General features: G+C 42.4%; 2 protein-coding genes across 22 annotated transcripts in view; one reads left to right on the forward strand and one right to left on the reverse strand.

Moving 5' to 3' along the window:
• METTL8 (methyltransferase like 8) overlaps positions 1-20,181 on the reverse strand; it is a 186,677-nt gene extending 166,496 nt beyond the window's left edge. For 10 of the 14 annotated variants that reach the window (XR_002516416.2, XR_004176552.1, XR_002516415.2 and 7 more), the window contains exon 1: positions 19,276-19,676. The gene's annotated coding sequence lies outside the window, so the exon portion shown is untranslated. Of the gene's footprint in view, positions 1-19,275; positions 19,677-20,071 lie in introns of those variants that run through there. The other 4 variants (XM_021924377.2, XM_009182430.2, XR_002516418.2 and 1 more) reach the window with 3 other exon arrangements.
• DCAF17 (DDB1 and CUL4 associated factor 17) overlaps positions 19,626-20,493 on the forward strand; it is a 60,234-nt gene continuing 59,366 nt past the window's right edge. For 6 of the 8 annotated variants that reach the window (XR_002516409.2, XR_002516410.2, XM_017946648.3 and 3 more), the window contains exon 1: positions 19,651-20,101. Coding sequence is in view for 5 of the 8 variants with exons in the window: in XM_017946648.3 (XP_017802137.1) it covers positions 19,976-20,101 (126 nt within the window). In the remaining 3 variants the exon portion in view is untranslated. Of the gene's footprint in view, positions 20,410-20,493 lie in introns of all 8 variants that reach the window. The other 2 variants (XM_003907593.2, XM_009182427.4) reach the window with 2 other exon arrangements.

The following is a 20,493-nucleotide window of genomic DNA, read 5'->3' on the forward strand; positions in this document are numbered from 1 at the left end:
CTCCCCAGCCACATGGAACTGTGAGTCCATTAAACCTCTTTTTCCTTATAAATTACCTAGTCTTGGGTATGTCTTTATCAGCAGCATGAAAATGAAGTAACACAGTGTGAAAAGATGTCCATGATTTATTAGGTAGAAAAAAAACGTCAGGTACAAAATAGTATTTATAGCATGGTCTCATCTTAAAAAATTAATGTCTGTATACCAAGAAACATGCATATGCATAGGGAAAGTCTAGTAGAATTTATAGCAGTTATCACTGATTGAAAGGCTCACAGATCTTCCTTACATTTTCTTAATATATCTCAAAATCTTCTTTTTTTTTTAAGACAGAGTCTCACTCTGTTGCCCAGGCTGGAGCGCAGTGGCGCATTCTTGGCTCACTGCAACCTCCGCCACCTAAGTTCAAGCAATTCTCTGCCTCAGACTCCCAAGTAGCTGGGATTATAGGCACCTGCCACCACGCTTGGCTAATTTTTGTATTTTTAGTAGAGACGGGGTTTCACCATGTTGGCCAGGCTGGTCTTGAACTCCTGACCTTGTGATCCACCCGCCTCGGCCTCCCAAAGTGCTGGGATTATAGGCATTAGCCACCATGTCTGGCCTAAAATATTCTTTTTTCTATGTAAACCGAAATTACCTTTATAATTTGAAAATATAAAAATATTTTTAAATCATTAAGTATACAAATTCTATATAATATTTATGAGTAGAGGATCCATTCTAGGGAATAAAAGATGGTATAATAGGCAATAGGTGACAGCCACACTAGAATGCTGGATTCCGGACCCAAATACCCAAGGGTCAATGTCCAGAGAAGGGTTGCTTAAAAGACCCCGAATTGTCCAAACAGGTAAAGCAGATGATTATCGATGCTGATTATGGTGGAGCAAAGAAACAGGAAGTAGAAAGAAATTATTAGAAATGGAAAAGGGTAACAGGAGAATGTGAGAAACAAACAGCCCATGCTAAAATGCTGAATTCCAGTTATCGAGAAACTTCCTATTCATCAACTATGGCAAGCACTTGCTACACTGTTGTTTGACATTATGGCTGCTCTCTCTTTCCATTTGGTGACTGTGTTTCTGACGCACCAGGATCGTTTCATTTATAGTACTTGTTAATCATCAGACAGCAAACACAGATGGTACCAGTCAGGTCTGCCCAGCCTTGCTGCTGAAGCTGGAGTCAGCTCCTAGGAAAGCTCGTGCACCCTCTGCTGGTCATCTCTACACCAGGACAAGAGGATCTGTGTCCAAAGGAGGTAGGTAGCTTCCCATATCACAGGGATTTACCTTTGTATTCTCCAGCTAATTTCAGTGAAGACTTTGGGAACCATTTCCTCAAACTGCCACCTCAAACAGACAATTCCAGACTAAAACAATGCCTTCCTTTGTTATGCCAAAGAGAAATATCCTAAAAACTAAAGTGCTGTGAGAAAATTTTCCATCAAGAGCATTTTAAGTTCAATGATGTCACCTTATTCCTTAATAATTAAAGGTGTCCAGATGGCTGCAACACTTAATAAGGCTATAAAGCTCCATTAGCATTTACTCTGGTTGAAAAATCTGAGAACCACTCTAACAGATCATATTTGTATAGATTTTATAACTTACAAAAGCTCTCACATTCATTTTCACAACTGATCTTCAACTATCCTGTAAGTGAGGGACAAAGGTGGGAAAAGCATTTCTGTTATCACTGTTGTACAGATGCAGGAGCTGAGGCTCGAGCACTTGGTCACACAGCCACAAGAGCCCACTCTCCAAGCAGGCTCCTGACTCCAAATTCTATGTTCTACTCAGTACGCTATTCCATCTGAGCTGCTGATCCATAAGAGGTTTTCTAAAGAGTTGGCATCTATTTTAGCAGAGGTAAAAGACCTGAAATGCATGTTTCCATAATACATCCCATTTTTGCTTCAAATGTCATCTAAATTTTAGATGCTGACCCCTACATATGAGGGGTTTGCATTGCAGGCAGTGCTTTTCCCAAAAAGAACATCAGCTTAACAAGGCAAGTGGATATCTTAGTAAGGAATCTACTGAAAACCAAATAAAGTTAACTCGGAATTTCTATGTGTGGCATGTCTATGCCCATAAAAAGTAGATCCTGTCAGGCTTTGTAGCGTTCACTAAGTCAGTGCTATATATGAAGCATGAAACTGGGTTGGGGATTCTCAAGTTCTGGTCCTGCTTTCCCTTGAATCTTTATAATCTCGATGATTTTCCCCATGAGAACAAAGCATTATGGATACTGTTCTGTTGGACTGCCAAGCTAAAAATCAGTACGCTGAAGAAGAGAGATGCTGTGAAATTTAGCCATAATCCCCAAAACTAAAGAAAAAAAGTAGTAATAATAAATAGATTCAAACAATTGTATAGGGTTTGCTTTGTGCTAGGCACTACTCTAAGTCATACACATGCACACACACACAAATTCATTTAAACCTTCCAAGAATCTTCACTAATAGATAAAGAAATTGAGGCACAGAGAAGTTAAGTAGTTCTAGTTACTTAAGGTAACTAGGGTTACACAGATAGTAAGCAGTGAGGCTGAGATCTGAACCCAGGCAGGCTGGTACATGAGTTCATCTTCTTAATTACTAAGTTGTGCTACCCCTATACAGTGGTGTCTACCATATTCTTGTTGCATTTTTAAAGTAAATTTTAATTTCAGATTTACAAAAATGTTACAGATAGTATAGAGAATTTCCATATTTCTGATATAGTTTCCTCCACTATTAAATCTTACATTATTATGGTATATTTATCATAATTAACAACTCCATAGTAGTATATTATTATAAACTTAAGTCCATACTTTATTCCATTTCCTTAATTTTTACCTAATGTCCTTTTTCTGTTCCGGGATCCCTTATTACATGAGATCGTGTCTTTTTTTTTTTTTTTGAGACAGAGTCTCACTCTGTCATCCAGGCTGGAGTGCAGTGGCGCAATCTCAGCTCACTGCAACCTCCACCTCCTGGGTTCATGCCATTCTCCTGCCTCAGCCTCCCGAGTAGCTGGGATTACAGGTGCCTGCCACCACACCTGGCTAATTTTTTGTATTTTTAGTAGAGATGGGGTTTCACCGTGTTAACCAGGATGGTCTCGATATCCTGATCTCGTGATCCACCTGCCTTGGCCTCCCCAAGTGCTGGGATTACAGGTGTGAGCCACCACGCCCAGCCATGTCATCATGTCTTCTTAGCCTCCTATTTATTCTGACAGTATCTCAGATTTTCCTTGTTTATGAAGAATTTTGAGGTATACTGGTCAGGGTTTAACAGGTTTCTCTCCATTGTTAAGGTATATGCCCCTTTTACATAGTGTACTCTTTGGAAGGAAATCACTATGCAGAGCCCACATTTAAGAAACGGGCAGTTAAGCTCTACCTCCTTAAGGGCAGAATATCTACACAAAATGCTTGGAATTCTTTTGTATGGACGATTTGTCTCTTCTCTCCCATTCATTTATTTATTCAATCCTTTATTTATATCAGTACAGACCAGGGATATTTATGTTACACTTCAGGTTATAACTAAATACTAACTTAGTTATTTTGCTGCTCAAATTGTTTTGAGCTTTGGCCATTAAGAGCCCCTTCAGGCCAGGCATGGTGGCTTATGCCTATAATCCCAGCACTTCGGGAAGCTGAAGCTGGAGGATCACCTAAGCTCAGGAGTTCAAGATCAGCCTGGGCAACATGGTGAAACCCCATCTCTACCCAAAATACAAAAAATTAGCCAGGCATAGTAGCATGTGCCTGTGGCCCCAGCTACTTGGGAGGCTGAGGTAGGAAGACTGCTTGACCCCTGGAGGCGGTGGCTGCAGTGAGCTGAGATCATGCCACTGCTCTCCAGCCTGGGTGACTACCCTCATACTGGACTCCAGCATGACAGAGTGAGACCCTGTCTCAAAAAAAAAAAAAAAAAAAAAAGGAAAATCCTTTCTGTTGGCTCCTATATTCCTTTTGACATAGTTCCATCACTGTGTTTTTGTTTTCAGCACTTCCTTACTTTCTGGCACTCATTTTGTATATTCCTTGATCTAGTCCTAGAAACAGCCATTTCTCCAAAGAATCTTTGTCCCTTTTATTAGAGAATGGTCTGGGTACCAGGTGTGTTCCTTGCTACTAGGTTGTCCTTGCTTCTCAGTCCTCTCAAGGGACAAAGCAAGGAAATATAGGTGTGCATAATAAACCAAGTATATACACATATCTATATATATAATGTGTTTCTATATGCATCCATCTGTATCTATATTAAACTAGAGTTCATACTAGTATCTCCAACTCTAATCCATTACCACGCAGATCACTCCAACCTTCCCTTCTTGCTTGTCTATAGCCTTCTACTCTAACAGTAAGAAACCTGGTTTAATCACCATCCAGTTATTAATTGTTCAATTCCAGTACACTTGTATAGTGGTTTCAGAATTATTACCCCATATCACCACAGGAAACTTTATCAACTGCAGTACAGTGCTTATGTACAGTTCCCATTGCCTTTAGTCTTACAGTCTCATTTCCAAAGTTACTCAGGCCAACACCTTTTCTCTGGCCCCTTTCAGTGAGGTTATTGCACACATTTGTAATACAGTTAGATTATTTTTGTCACTCTGCATTCCATCCTGGAATCCCTACACTCCTGATATTATTTTAAAATTTTTGAATATATTAAATTCCACTCTGTGCTTTAAAGCTCTATGGGTTTTAAGATAAGCATGGTGTCATGTACCCACCATTATAGTCTCAGACAAAATAGTTCCCATGTGACTGATTTAAACCTCTCCTTTCCTCAAACTCTGTTTCTGTTACATTTCTAAACAGAGAATGTACTGTATATCATTGCTTCTCATCCTTTCCCCTTACAACATGTTCACATTTATAAATATGTGATCTCACTTCAATCCTGAGTGTTTCCACCAAGCAGATGACTGAGTAAAACTTAGAGAAAGAAAGTGTTGGCCGGGCGCTGTGGCTCACACCTGTAATCCCAGCACTTTGGGAGGCCAAGGTGGGCAGATCACTTGAACTCAGGAGTTCAAGACCAGCCTGGGCAATGTGGTGAAACCCTGTCTCTACAAAAAATACAATAATTTTATTTAAAAACAGCAAAAGAAAGCGGCTTGGTCAAGATCTCAGGAAGTGATGGTGCTGGCACTAGAACTTGTAGCTTTTGACTCCTGGTATGATGCTCTTCCCGCTAGACTATTCTTTTGTCTTTTCAGTAGAGACTGGCGTGGTTATGCAGAGAGACAAGAAGAAGAAAAAGAAGAGGAGGCAGACAAGGTGGTAAGTGATTATTTAAAGCATATCTTATATTAACAGAAGCTTTTAAACTAAAAGTATAATAAAGTGGAATTTTAGTTCTGCAAATTAGGTGAACTTGACACTCCAAAATCCTTTCTGCTATCAACCACCCCTAAATGGCTGGATTAACATGTTTTAAAAAGAAATCCTGTTAAACATACCCCTGAGCCAGCAAGAAAGAGAAATCCTCAGAGACCAAAAGCTAGCAAAAGTCCAGAGCTGAATGAGCACTGAGGTTAGCAGCCACCCAAAGCCTACGATGTATAAAAAACAAAATATGTCACAAAAATTTATCTAAATAAACCCAAGTTTGGTTTAACAACAGAAAGTATATCAATGTAATGTGCCACATTACCAGATTAAAATAAAAGATCATATAATGACCTCAGCAGATACAGAAAAGGCATCTGATAAAATTCAACATTCACTCATGATTAAAAATCAAAACTTTTAGTTACTGTGAAATGGAAGACAATTTCATTAACTTGATAGAGGGTAGCTGCCAAAAACTTACAATGTCATCCTTAATGGTGAAATATTAGAAGTATTCCCTTTATAAACATGAATAAGACAAGGATGTCCATTATCAATGGTCCTACTCAACACTGCACTGGAGGTCCTGGCCAGGACAGTAAGAAAGGAAAGAAAAATAAAAAGTAAAAGGTAGAGGAGGAAGTAACAAACTGTCACAATTTCCTAAGGATATGATTATCTACACAGAAAAAAATCCCCTAAACCCTACAAATGACAATTATTACTATTAAATGGAAAGTTTGGCAAGATTGCCAAATAAAAGATCAATATACAAATAGACAATTATATTTTCATATACTAGCAAACATATAGTTAGAAAACCTAATTTTAAAATATACTATTTAGCAGGACACAGTGGTACCACTTGTAGTCCCAGCTACTCAGGAGGCCGAGGCAGGAGGATCACTTGAGCCTAGGAGTTTGAGATCGTAATGCATGATGATCATACCTGTGAATAGCCACTGCACTCCAGCCTGGGCAGCACAGTGAGACCCTACTTCTAAAAAAAATACATACACACATATATACACACACAAACACATATTTATAACAATGATGAAAAATATAATATACTTAGGAAGTTGTAAAATATGCAAGTCCTTTAAAGAAAAAATTATAAAACTTCACTAAGCCACTCATGAAGATCTAACTAAATAAATGGAGAGTTACATAGTGACTCTTGAATACAATGGGTTTAAACTTCATGGGTCCACTTATATGAGGATTTTTTTTAACCAAACTCGGATTGGAAATACAGTATTTGGGGGATGTGAAATCTGCATATAAGGAGGGCCAACTTTTCATATACTTGGGTTCCACAGGGTCAATTGAAAGACTTGAGGATTTGTGGATTTTGCTATATGGGGCATCCTGGAACCAAACTCCCTAGTAATCTGAGGAAAGACTCTATAGTCTTCATAGATAGGATTATTTGATATGGTAAAGACGTCAGTTCTCTTCAAACTGATACACAGATTTAATGCCATCCCAATCAAAATTTCAATAAGGTTTTGGGGAAGCCCAAGCTGATTTTAAAAGGTATATGAAAGTGCCAACAGCAAAAAAGAAATAAGACACTCCTAAAGAAGAGGAGTAAGATGGAACACTTCCCCTACCAGCTCTCAAGCCTTATGATAAAACCGCAGTGAATAAGTGGTGACTTATCACCACTGGGGAAAGAAAAATAGGATAATGGAACAGAAAACAGAGCATAGAAATAGACTTGACCAGAGAGGTAACTTATCTACAACAGAATTAGCACCGCAGATCTGTGAAGAAATGAAGGGACTATTCAATAAGTGGGTCTGGAACAAGTGATTATTCATATTTAAAAAATAATAATGAAAGGATCTCTAATTTATACCATATCCTCAAATCAATTTCATTACTGATTGAAGACTTAAGTGGGAAAGTTAAAACTTTAAAACCTAGAAAAAGAATAAGAGGATATCTTTATAACCTCAAGTTAAGCAATTCTTAAACAAGAGTAAAATTATAACCATAAAAGGAAATACTAATTACTTTTACCACATTTAATGTGAGCTTCTTTTTTGATATAGTATCAAATAAGCCACAAATTGGGAGAAGATATTTGTAACACATATTATGATGAAGGATTGGTATGGAGAAACATGCAGAAACATTCGAAACATTCTTTTTTTTTTGAGACAGAGTCTTGCTCTGTTGCCCAGGCTGGAATGCAGTGACGCGATCTCGGCTCACTGCAACCTCTGCCTCCCGGGTTCACACCATTCTCCTGCCTCAGCCTCCAGAGTAGCTGGGACTACAGACGCCTGCCACCACGCTCAGCTAATTTTTTGTATTTTTAGGAGAGACAGGGTTTCACTGTGTTAGTCAGGATGGTCTCGATCTCCTGGTCTCGTGATCCACCCACCTTGGCCTCCCAAAGTGCTGGGATTACAGGTGTGAGCCACCACACCTGGCCAACATGCAGAAACGTTGTAAACATTAAGAAAAAGACACACAATCTAATAGAAAATGGGCAAAAGTCAAGATCAGGCTTTGCACAAGAATGAAAAAAGGAATGCCTAGTAACATTAAAAAAGATGCTCAACTGTATTTATAATATGGAAAATGCATTAAAAATCATAACATTGATAGAGTCTTATATTCACCACATTGCCAAAAACTTAAGTCTGACAATACAAATGCAGGCAAGGATGTAAAGTAATGGGAAGTCAGCTAATAGGATAGAAATTACTATAATGACATATAGAGTCAACATGGTATCACCTAATAAAGCTGAAGGTGCGTGATATGGTTTGGCTGTGTCCTCAACCACATCTCATCTTGAATTGTGGTTCCCATAATCTCCACAAGTCATGGGAGGGACCCAGTGGGAGGTAACTGAATTATGGGGGGTGGTTATACTCATGCTGATCTCATAAGTTCTCATGAGATCTGAGGGTTTATAAGGGACTTCTCCCCTGCTTCACTCAGCATGTCTCCTTGCTGCTGCCATGTGAAGAAGGACATGTTTGCTTCCCCTTCTGGTTGTAAGTTTCTTGAAGCCTCTTGAGTCATGTGGAACTGTGAGACAATTAAACCTCTTCCCTTTATAAATTACCCAGTCTCAGGTATGAGAACTGTAGCATGAGAACAGTACTATGAGAACAGTAGCATGAGAACAGACTAATATAGTGAATTGGTACCAGGAATGGGGTGCTGCTATAAAGATACCCAAAAATGTGGAAGTAATAAAATTGGGTAACAGGGCCAGGCGCGGTGGCTCAAGCCTGTAATCCCAGCACTTTGCGAGGCCGAGACGGGCGGATCACGAGGTCAGGAGATCGAGACCATCCTGGCTGACATGGTGAAACCCCATCTCTACTAAAAATACAAAAAACTAGCTGGGCACGGTGCCAGGCGCCTGTAGTCCCGGCTACACGGGAGGCTGAGGCAGGAGAATGGGGCGTGAACCGGGGGCCCGGGCTGCAGTGAACACAGAGATCCGGCCACTGCACTCCAGCCTGAGCGGCAGGTGAGACTCGTCTCAAAAAAAAAAAAAAAAGAGTGGGTAACAGGCAGAGAGGGTGGAACTATTTGGAGGGGCTCAAAAAGACAGGAAAATGTAGAAAGTTTGGAACTTCCTAAGAGGCGATGTAGGGCTCAGAAGACAGGAAGATGCTTGGGAGGTTTGGAACTTCCCTGCAGACCTGCTGAATGGCTGTGAAATGTGTGATAGTGATATGGACAAGTCTACCTGAGGTCATCTCAGATGGAAATAGGAACTTATTTGGGAACTATGGGCTAAAATCATTCTTGCTATACAAAGATACTGGAGGCATTTGCCCCCTTTCAGTCTGTGGAACTTTGAACTTGAAAAGAGATGATTTAGAATTATCTGTAGAAAAGGGAATTTCTAGCAGCAAAGGGTACTCAAGGAAACAGAGCATAAAAGTTTAGAAAAATGTGCAACCACAATCAAATGCAGTAGAAATGAAAAACCCATATTCTGGGGAGAAATTCAACCCAGCTGCAGAAATTTGCATAAGTAACGAAGAGCCAAATGCTAATCACCAAGACAATGGGGAAAATGTCTCCAGGGCATGTCAGAGAACTTTGAGGCAGCCCCTCCCATCACAGACCCAGAGGTCTAGCAGGGAAAAATGGTTTCTGGGGCTGGGTGCAGGGACCCCCTACTGTGTGCAGCCTCTGGACTTGGTGCCCTGCACCCCAGCTGCTCCAACTGGGGCTAAAAGGGGCCAAGGCACAGCTCAGGCCATGGCTTCAGAGGGGGCAAGCCCCAAGCCTTGGCAGCTTCCACATGGTATTGGGCCTGTGGGTGCACAGAAGTCAAGAATTGAGTTTGGGGAACCTCTGCCTAGATTTCAGACGAAGTATAGAAATGTCTGGATGCCCAAGCAGAAGATTGCTGCATGGGTGGAGCCCTCATGGAGAACCTCTGCTATGGCAGTGTGGAAGGGAAATGTGGGATGGAGCCCCCACACAGAGTCCCTACTGGGGCACTGCCTAGTGGAAATGTGAGAAGAGGGCCCCCGTCCTCCAGACCCCAGAATGGTAGATCCACCGACAGCTTGCACCGTGTGCCTGGAAAAGCCTCAGACACTCAACACCAGCCCATGAAAGCAGCCAGGACAGAAGCTGTGCCCTGCAAAGCCAAAGGTGTGGAGCTGCCCAAGGCCATAGGAGCCCACCTCTTGTATCAGCATGCCCTGGATATGAGACATGGAGTCAAAGGAGATCATTTTGGAACTTTAAGGTTTAATGACTGCTCTATTGGATTTCAGACTTGCATAGGGCTTGTAGCCCCTTTGTTTTGGCCAATTTCTCCCATTTGGATTAGGTGTATTTACCCAATGCCTGTACCCCCATTGTATCTAGGAAATAAATAGCTTGCTTTTGATTTTACAGGCTCATAGGCAGAAGGGACTTGCCTTGTCTCAGATGAGATGTTGGACTTACATTTTTGAGTAAATGCTGGAAGAAGACTTTGGGGGACAGTTGGAAGGACATAATTGTGTTTTGAAATGTGAGGACATGAGCTCTGGGAGGGGCCAGGGGCAGAATATGGTTTGGCTGTGTCCCCACCCAAATCTCATCTTGAATTGTAGTTCCCATAATCTCCACATGTTGTGGGAGGGACCCAGTGGGAGGTAACTGAATCATGGGGGTGGTTACCCTCATGCTGTTCTCATGATAGTGAGTGTGCTCTCACGAGATCTGATGGTTTTATAAAAGGCTTTTCCTCCACTTTGCTCTGCATTTCTTGCTGCTTCTGGACATGTTTGCTTCTCCTTCTGCCATGACTGTAAATTTCCTGAGGCCTCCCCAGCCATGAGGAATTGTGAGTCAATTAAACCTCTTCCCTTTATAAATTACCCAGTCTCAGGTATCTTTATTAGCAGTGTGAGAATGGACTAATACAATGCATATACCACATAATTCAGCAATTAAGTACCTAGGTATATACTCTGGAGCAACTCTTTGTGGCAGCAGAATTATAGCACAGTCCCCAAGATACTCAACCCCTCATCCTCTGCATAGTCCACCAGTGTGGATGGGACCTGTGAAAATGATGGACAGTCATCTCTTTCATAGGTTACTTTTATGTAAGACCTCATCTTAGCAGAGGAGGCCAGAGAGACATTCTCTTATTTGCCTTGAAGAAGCAGACTGCCAGGTTGTGAAAAGGGCCATGTGGCAGGGAATAGTTATACATTAGTCTCAGAGCTGAGGGCTTCAGTCCTATAGCTGCTAGGAATGGAATTGTGTCAATATCCAGTGAGGGTAGAACAGGACTGTGAGTCACAGATGAGACCACAGCCCAGGCTGACACCACAATTTCAGCCTGGTGAGATCCTGAGCAGAGAATTAGGCTATGCTGTTTTAGGACTTCTAAAGGACTTTGAGGTAATGAATGGGTGTTAATTTAAGTTACTAAAACTGTAGTAATTTGTTACACAGCAAAAGAAAACTAATGCATTCTTTAACATGTGTGCCAGGAGACAGGGATAAGAATGTCTATAACAGCACTTTTCTAGAAATAAAAAACCCAAAAAGAGGCCAGGCATGGTGCCTCACGTCTGTAATCCCAGCACTTTGGGGGGCCGAGGCAGGCGGATCATGAGGTCAGGTGTTCGAGACCAGCCTAGCCAACATAGTGAAACCTTGTGTCTCCTAAAAATACAAAAATTAGCCAGGCATGGTGGCAGGCACTAGTAATCCCAGCAACTCGGGAGGCTGAGGCAGGAGAATTGCTTGAACCCAGAAGGCAGAGGTTGCAGTGAGCTGAGATTGCGCCACTGTACTCCAGCCTGGGCAACAGAGTGAGATTCTATTTCAAAAAACACAGAAAGAAAAACAAAAAACCTGAAAGAAACAAAAAGCCTAGCTAGTAGAAAGGGGATAAATTAATTATAACAAATTCATACAAGGAAATACAATACAGTAGTAAAAATGAATGAACATCGTAAAATGTAATGTTGAGAAAAATACAGACAAGCTATAGAAGAGTACACATTTGAATGATGTTCAAAAACATTTAAAACAATTTTTTATTTATCTAAAGAAGAAAGAGGGATCTGGGAACCAGCAGGGCACATAAGAGATGTCAAAGTTTTAGGTAATATTCTGTTTCTTTTTAAGTTGATGATAAGTATACGGGTGTTCATTTTATAACTGTTATTTGTATATTATGCTATGTTATCTGTAACATAGCATAAAAGGATTGATATTCTTTTGAATAAATATTGTTTAAAATAAGAGGGTGAGTCTGCAAGCTTTACTATCAATCCTTTAAACCTAAATCTTTCTGAAAACTTCGTATATGCATTAATACACTGTGTGTTCAGACACACATCATTAAAATATAGAGAGGAAAGAAAACATAAGAACCAAACTTGTGGTCAAAAGGTTCAATAACTTCAAAATAAATTTCCAAAAGTGACTTGCACCTGGACTACTACAATCACCTGCTAAGTGGTCTCTCATATTTTACCCTTGTTCTTGATGCTGCAGCCAAGTATCTGTTTAAAAAGAATGTCATATCACTCTAATGGTTTTTCATCACATTTCCATAGTTCCACATGGTCTGACCCCTACGTACTTTTGGGATCCGATTTTATTCCCCTTTCCCACATGCCCTAGCCACATAACAAATCCTAACATTCCTTAGCACTAATGTATAATGCTGATGTACACCTTTAATAAAATCCAGGCATTGTTTCTTTGGCATCACATCATGTTTCCAATTTGTTTTGAGGAGTTTGGGAATGTTTATTGTGTTTCTGTTTTATTAGAATTTCACTTGATTCTTTTCTTTTCCTCATCCTTAATATCCACTATATCAGAAGTCCTGTCAACTCTACTTCCAAAATTTATCTTGAATCTTGTTCACTTCTTTCCATCTCTCCTGTTACCACTCTAGTCCAAAACACTATAATCTCTTACCTGGATGAACACAATAGCCACCTGTCTCCTTCTAACTATTCTTGCCCTCCACAATATTTTTTCCACTCTATAGCCATAATGACCTTTTTGTAACACAAAATAGATCACGTCACTCCCCTCTTCAAAGCCTCCTATCATAACAGAATAAAATCCAAAATTCCTTACCATGGCCTACAAAGCTTGACATGTCTTGGTCCCATTCGACTGCTCCAAATTTACCTCCCTCCTGCACACTAAAGAGTCACACTGGCCTTTGAGAGTTTTTGACTTCTTATCATAAGCCTTAGGGATCCTGAACTCAAGCATCCCTTTGCCTGGACTACTACTCTGGACTGTTGCAGATCAGCTCCTCCTCATCATTCAGGGCTCAGTTTACAAGTATTCTCTTCCACTCTGGCTAAAGCAGGGTGTTCAACCACCCTCCAGCACATCACCCTGTTTTATTTTCTTCACAGCACTTATCGCTACCTGAAAATCTTATTTTTTTCATCTATTTATTTATTGTCTATCTCCTCCCACATGTAGGGATCTTGTCTATCCTGTTTACAGCTATACGCTAAGCCAAAATTTTTTTCCTGCACATTATGGATGAAAAACAAAAACATGTTGAATAAATGACTTCCTATAGCTTGGTTAAAATTTGTCTCTGAATAAATGTTCAGGTTTAATAACCTGAGTATTTTATACATTTATTCAGTTATATTATGCTTCTTTAAACAAAGTATATGAACAAAAAGCATTTTATTAACTTTTGAATTAGTATTTCTTCTTTCTTGTCTTTAAAATATCATGACTAGGATGGTTAAGTATTCTGTAAACATAACACAGACAAAGAATAGAAAAAAAAAAAAGAAGAACCAATATTTGTTCTATGCCCAAAACCAAGAGAAGTCATTTTCCAGTCATAAAACTGTATCTATTTATGCCATTTTACCTTCAACAAATGGAAAATATCTACTTTATAGGTAGAAGTCTTAAGGATTTAAGTTTTTTTGAAAGTTATTTAATAATATTGTGACTTCCTACTGATTTAAAGAATAAGTGGAGACTATATCTGCATCTAAGCTAAAAGTAGCTGCTATTGCCAGGTATTGTGGTATATGCCTATAATCCCACTATACATCTCAGCTACTCGGAAGGCTGAGGCAGGATGATTGCTTAAGCCCAGGAGTTCAGGACCAGCCTTTGAGATTTATTCCCAAGAAAATAAAATAAAGTTTAAAAAAAAAAAAAAAAAAAAAGGTACTTAGCTGCTGATAATAGATTCCATACAAACATACTGTTTTTTATAGTCCATTCATTCATTCAACATACATATGCATTAACCACATTTTAGGTAGTGTAAAGCAGGGAGAATTATATTACTACTCAGTTTCTGCCCAGGTTAGTTGGGAAGACAGACAAATGACAATTCTAATATAGTGCCACAACAGTGTAGACAGTAACATGGAAGCACAGAAAAGGCTACTAAGTAAGCTGGAGGAGTTAGGGGAAGGGTCTCAGTGGAGCTCGGATACCTGGGATAAGTCTTGAGATAAACTGATAAGAGGAGAGGAAAGGACGCTTCAGATAAAAAAAAAAAAAAAAATCTCAAATATAAAGGCACATGGGCTTGAGAAAGTCGGCAAACATGTCAGAACCACAAAAGCAAACATGAGGGATGGCCAAAGAAATGAAGCTGAAAATATGGGCAAGATCATGAAAATGTGGGAAGATAATGAAGTGCCCGCTACTCTACCCAAAGAGATTCAGATTTTATACTAAAGGTATACCTTATGTGAACCCCTAGGGATTTTGTACACATATCTTCAAGGCTATGAGATTTCTGTATGAGAAACCTAGCACTTTTTAATTGAGTGCTGTCACAAGATTTGAATTCACACATGTGTGTTTAGGAGTGTATTGCTAAACAAGTGGTGCTGTTTGTCATTGGTGCATGTTAACGAGAATGAAATGGGGACTAGTATATGTAAATAATGTTGTTTGTCAAGTGAAGGACAAATGAAGCCATGACATATTGAACAAAGGAAGGTTTTGTGGTGATTTAAATAAAGAAAAGAGGTGAAGGCATCAAGTAATCTCTCAACAGAAGGGCAATATGGACAGACCTTTCTTTAAGGAAGGTACACCACAGAAGACATTCATGATTAGAGCTTTTTAGGTCCAACTAAAGTCTCATTGCTCACAATCATTTGAATTTACTGGTTTTATAGCTTTGTTTCATTTACCTTGTAGATGTTTGGGTGTTATCGGTGTATAAAAGATACAACACATACACACACAAATTAAAAAGACAAAAAAAAAGAAAGACACAACATGAAGAGTTTATACCTAGTTTTATCTTTGCATATATGTGACATACTAAAAAAGGTTTTAAGTTAACAATGGAAGATCCTGGGTATCTTATTTGGGTATAAGAAATACTGCTCGGCTGGGTGTGGTGGCTCATGCCTGTAATCCCAGTACTTTGGGAGGCAGAGGCAGGCAGATCACCTGAGGTCAGGAGTTTGAGACCAGCCCGACCAATATGATGAAACCCCATCTCTACTAAAAATACAAAAATTAGCCGGGTGTGGTGGTATGCGCCTGTAATCCCAGCTACTTGGGAGGATGAGACAGGAGAATCACTTGACCCCAGGAAGCAGAGGTTGCAGTGAGCTGAGATCATGCCATTGCACTCCAGTCTGGGCAACAAGAGCAAAAAACTCCATCTCAAAAAAAAAAAGAGAAAGAAATTCTGCTATGGGCCAGGAGTGGTAGCTTATGCCTGTAATCCCAGCACTTTGGGAGGCCAAGGTAGGGGGATCATCTGAGGTCAGGAGTTCATGACCAGCCTGGTCAACATGGCAAAACCCCGTCTTTACTAAAAATATTAAAATTAGCCAAGTGTGGTGGTGCACACCTGTAATCCCAGCAACCGGGGAGGCTGAGGCAGGAGAATCACTTGAACCTGGGAGGTGGAGGCTGCAGTGAGCTGAGATCGCCTCACTGTACTCCAGCCTGGGTGACAGAGCAAGATTCCATCTCAAAAACAAAAAACAAAAACAGCAACAAAAAAGGGGCCTGTCTAGGGACTAGGGGAGGGATAGCATTAGGAGAAATACCTAATGTAGGTGACAGGTTGATGGGTGCAGCAAATCACCATGGCACATGTATACCTATGTAACAAAACTGCACGTTCTACACATGTACCCCAGAACTTACAGTGTAATAAAAATAAATATATAAGAAATTCTGCTATGGGTGTTTGCAGCCACTGAAACAATGCAACAGGCAAGTGACAGGTTGTGCTTTAGGAAAATCACTCTGGCACCTGTATGGAGGAGGGCTGGAATTAAAAGTACCCAAGTGATAGCAGCAGGAGGCAGACAAATCCTAGGCAGATGGGGGCGGGTCCCCAGTGAAACCTGACCTTTAAGCTGAAGACAGTTTAAAGCCTAGCTACATGTCCTGAATAAATCTAAGGACCAGATCGAGAACCTCTCTTCCCATTTGGCACACTTTCCTTTGATTGATACCCACCCTTCTCTCATTTGTTTTTTCATACTGTTGTGCCCACTTTTGAGTGGTGCCTTTGTTTTAGCCTCTTTTGCATACTCACAAATCAATCACCTGGCACTTCCCTATTCTGAGCCCATAAAAGCCCCAGACCCAGCCAAGCTGGCAAAGAGGCCACCCTACTTTGGGTGGGGGACCACCCTTGCGTCCCCCCTTGGCTGAGAATAAAAGGAGTTAACCAGCTTGCTTTAGGCAGACAGTAAGGGAAGGGTCCATGAAGAACCTACGACCTGCACCAAAAGTGCTTACACCAGATGTTTAGTGCAGATAAGGGAACTTGCACAGAGGGGTTGCCTAAACATGCCCACAGTAGAAAATTCCATTCCCTAACACATGCGCAGTAAGGGAAATAATCAATATGGAGTAGCTCAGACTAAGGGCCCATAAGCACACTGGAAGGATGAGGTGGAGCTTCCAGAAATTTGCACGTTAAGCCCAGGTATTCAACTGTAAAGGGGGCAACCAGCAACCTGCTTTCAGGACCCCTTTCTTTACTGAGAGCTTTCCTTTCACTAAATAAATTCTACTCCACTCACTCTCTGGGGTCCACACATCTAATTCTTCCTGGTTGTGAGACAAAAACTCAGACCTAGCTTAGCTGAGAGCAAAAATCCTGCATCAAGAGTTGTTCAGTTGCTCAATGAAACTCTTCTCTGTTCTCCTCACCCTCCAGTTGTTAGTGTAATCTCATTCTTGGACATGGGACAAGAGCTCAGAATGCCACCAAACATGGGTAGGAAGAAGACAGTAACACAGTAGCTCTCCGCCCCACCAGCAGCACCTGGTGGCCACCCCATGCAACAAGAAGCAGGGCAGGTGGCCAGGTCAGCCCCAGAGCCGTGGGCTGGAGTGGGGTAACAGGACTGATAGGGCTGTTAACACGCCCCTGTTCATCAGGCTGCAGATGGCAGGTCTAAAAGAGCTGTTAGCATGCTGTAACACCCACCTCTGGGGCTTCTGACCCATTTGGTTACCACCACCTTCCCCTAGTCTGGACTCCAGAGTCCACTGTGGGAGTCACTTGTGACATGCCTGGTCCAGTCGCAAACCGTGCATGGAGCCAGCTCCTGTGCCGGCACTTGGAGCAACCAGCTAGACGCCACACAACTCTGCACTCGCTAGCTCAGACACCCTCTCCTGCCAGGGGCTGAGCCCACAGTCAGGTGGCCACAGGATCCATGCCTGCATGCAAGCCAGGAGTGGCCCAGTGGGCCAGTTGTGCAGGGCACCTCCTGTGGCAATGCCAGCCCAAGAAAGGCCTGGGTAGGTCTCTGGCTGCAGAGGTCTCCGGTTGGCAAAGCAACGTCAAAAAAAAAAAAAAAAAAAAAAAATCCTGTGTCACAAGTAAGGCAGAAATTAGAAGGCTACTTAATAATGTGATAAAAAATGGTGAGGCCCTAAATTACTTAGATGAAATGAAGATGAGATGGATAAGAGAATCTAAAGGACTTGGTTGTGGGTGAGGAACAGCAAGGCATCCAGGATGACTCTCCTTTGGTGATGACTTAGTGGTGAAATAAAGGCCACAGGAAAGAAGACAAACAAGTGGGGGCAAAGAGGAAGAAGAAATGAGAGAGTTGATGAATTCAATTCAGCAATGATTTCAATTTCATTTAAGCCAAAGAAAACCCAGTTATCTTTTTAGGGTTCCAGTTGTCTCAGTGACAGCTGCATTCATGAATTACCAAATTAACTATTGTAGCACTCTCTAAAAATATACAAAGCACTCTACCGTATGCTGTAAATAAGTCATGAAAAATCAGCAAAAGCTTGAGGCCCGAAGGAAATTCAGCAGTGTTAAAAAGAGATATGGCCAATTTTTACTAAACACTTAAACTGTGACCTAACACACTCACCCAGTACTGTAAGTACTCACCTAATGTTATCAACAGATTCTTGGAAACTGACTGTAAGCAAAATGACATATAACAAAACCATTTTACCATAGGCCAATTTATATAAACAAGAGTTAAGTTCCTATAACATATTTCTGGTCACAAAAACATCACCAAACTCCTAAATAAAAACCAAAACACTTCTAATATTATACATTGAAATAAATGGGAGCTATACATACATTTAAGGAAGATTAATAAAAACAAGTAAGATAGTTATTTACCCAATTATTCCAGTTCAGGGTTGAGGGTGGCTGAAGCCTATCCACTCAGCTCAGGGTGCAAGGTGGGAACTAACCCTTGGACACGAGGACATTCCATCGCAGGGAGCACTCACACCCACACTCAGACAGGAAAAACAGACAAGGCCAATTCACCCAGCCTGCACTGAGATGTGGCAGGCAGTACCCTGGGGCACCTGGTGAAAACCCATGCAGACGTGGGGAGAAGGGGCAAGGTCCACAAAAATAGTAGCCCCGGTAGGAACTTATTATTTTTTTCTCCTCAAGTTATACAAAATGACACTGAACGAAAAACTGCGATAAGAGACCCTGCTGTACTGTACTTTTTGCTCTGCCAGTCAGCACCTATGAACAAGAGGTAGCATGCCCAAGTCCACGTGGGAGACACAGCAGCATCACCCTTAAGGGACTTATGGACACATGTGGTACATGCTTGCTGAAAGTTTAGTGTGCTGGGAACTTTGAACACACAGGCAGGGCTAAAGTGTATCTTTTACTTAGAGACATCGACAAGGAATATCTTAGGCCGTCCAATAAGAATGTAAGCATTTCATATTTTATTCCCTATAAAGAAAAAAGAACGGAAGCGAGAGGAAAGAAAATGAAGCAATTATCGCAAAACCAGCCAGAGTCCCGGCAGGCCACCCAAGGACTGGCCTCCGGGAAAGAGTAACTCAATCCCAGTTTGGAGGGTGAAACTAAGAGTGAATGGGAAGCCAGCATCTTCCTAATACAAAAGCACAGTTTACCGTCCTTCTCAGCCAACGTGCGGCTGAAGGGAAAGCCGCGGGGCGTACCTTTAGCACGGGACGCTGCTTTGGGGGGATCGCCCTCGACACAGCGTCCCTCCCGGCACCTGGCCAGAACCTCCCAAGGCGAAGGTCAGGGGCCAAGAGGCTTGCGGGTACCAGGGCAGTGAGGGACGGATCCCTAAGTGCAGGGCGCACACACGCAGCGGAGACCTGGAAGCGGCAGCACCACGTCCCCAAGGATCTGCCCAGCGAGCCACTCGCAGCCCAGAACGGCGTGCCTGCTAGACAGCGCAGCCTCCGCGGGCCGGAGGAGGCGGGGCCGCGGCGGGCAGAGGCGGGGCCGGGCAAGCCCTCGCTCCCAGCTGCCTGACGGGAATTGTAGTTCCTGGGAGAAGCCGGCCTGCCTCACGAGGCACTGGGAACTACATTTCCCGGTGAGAGAGCGGCTCCGGCCGGTCGCGCCGTACCGGAGCGTCGCACTGTTAGCGGCCAGAGAGCCTGGGAGGGGCAGATCGAAAAGGGAGTACTTCTTCCCTCCTCTCCGTGCTCTGGCTGTGCAAGAGGCTCTGCTTTCCCTCGCCCCGCCGTCGGGTGCCCCCTGCCCGCCTCCCCGTGTCAGCTTTTCCTCGGCCCCGCCGGGAAAGTCTGGGCCTGGAAATTCGGAGGCAGCGGCGGCTGCCCAGCACGGGAGTGTGGGGCGCGCCCCTCAGCGGCCCAGCCTACCCGGGGCTCGGCCCGCGCCTCCATGGGCCCGACCCGGAAGCCCAACGTGTGCCGCCGGCTGAGTCGCCGGGCGCTGGGCTGCTTCTCGCGCGACGCAGGCGTGGTGCAGAGGACCAACCTGGGCATCCTGCGGGCGCTGGTGTGCCAGGTGACCGCCCGCAGGCCAGGGCGGGACGGAGGGCCTCGGGCGCCTGGAGGCCGAGCCTCCTGAGGGGATGCGGTTTTAACGCGCTGGGTCCCCCCCTTTATAGGGTCACATGTGATGGGGAGGAGGATACAAGCCCGGAATCTGGGAGATTAGTCAATAGGTGGTAATAGGGCCACCAGATGTTTTTAGTTTTACGCTTCTTATGTCTTACCTGGGAACAGTTATTCTAATAGTTGGTCACCTCATTAAGCCAAAACATGAGGACAGAGTGGAGGAAGGATGCAAAATAATGTTTTTAAATAACATAGGTGAAATTATATTGCTTTGAAAATTTAAAATCCAACTTAAAATTGGTGCACAGTGGAAGCCTAAGGGTTCTTTCCTAAACGGAA

This window comes from Papio anubis, chromosome 10 (assembly GCF_008728515.1).
Source record: "Papio anubis isolate 15944 chromosome 10, Panubis1.0, whole genome shotgun sequence".
In the NCBI taxonomy this organism is placed as follows: Eukaryota; Metazoa; Chordata; class Mammalia; order Primates; family Cercopithecidae; genus Papio; species Papio anubis.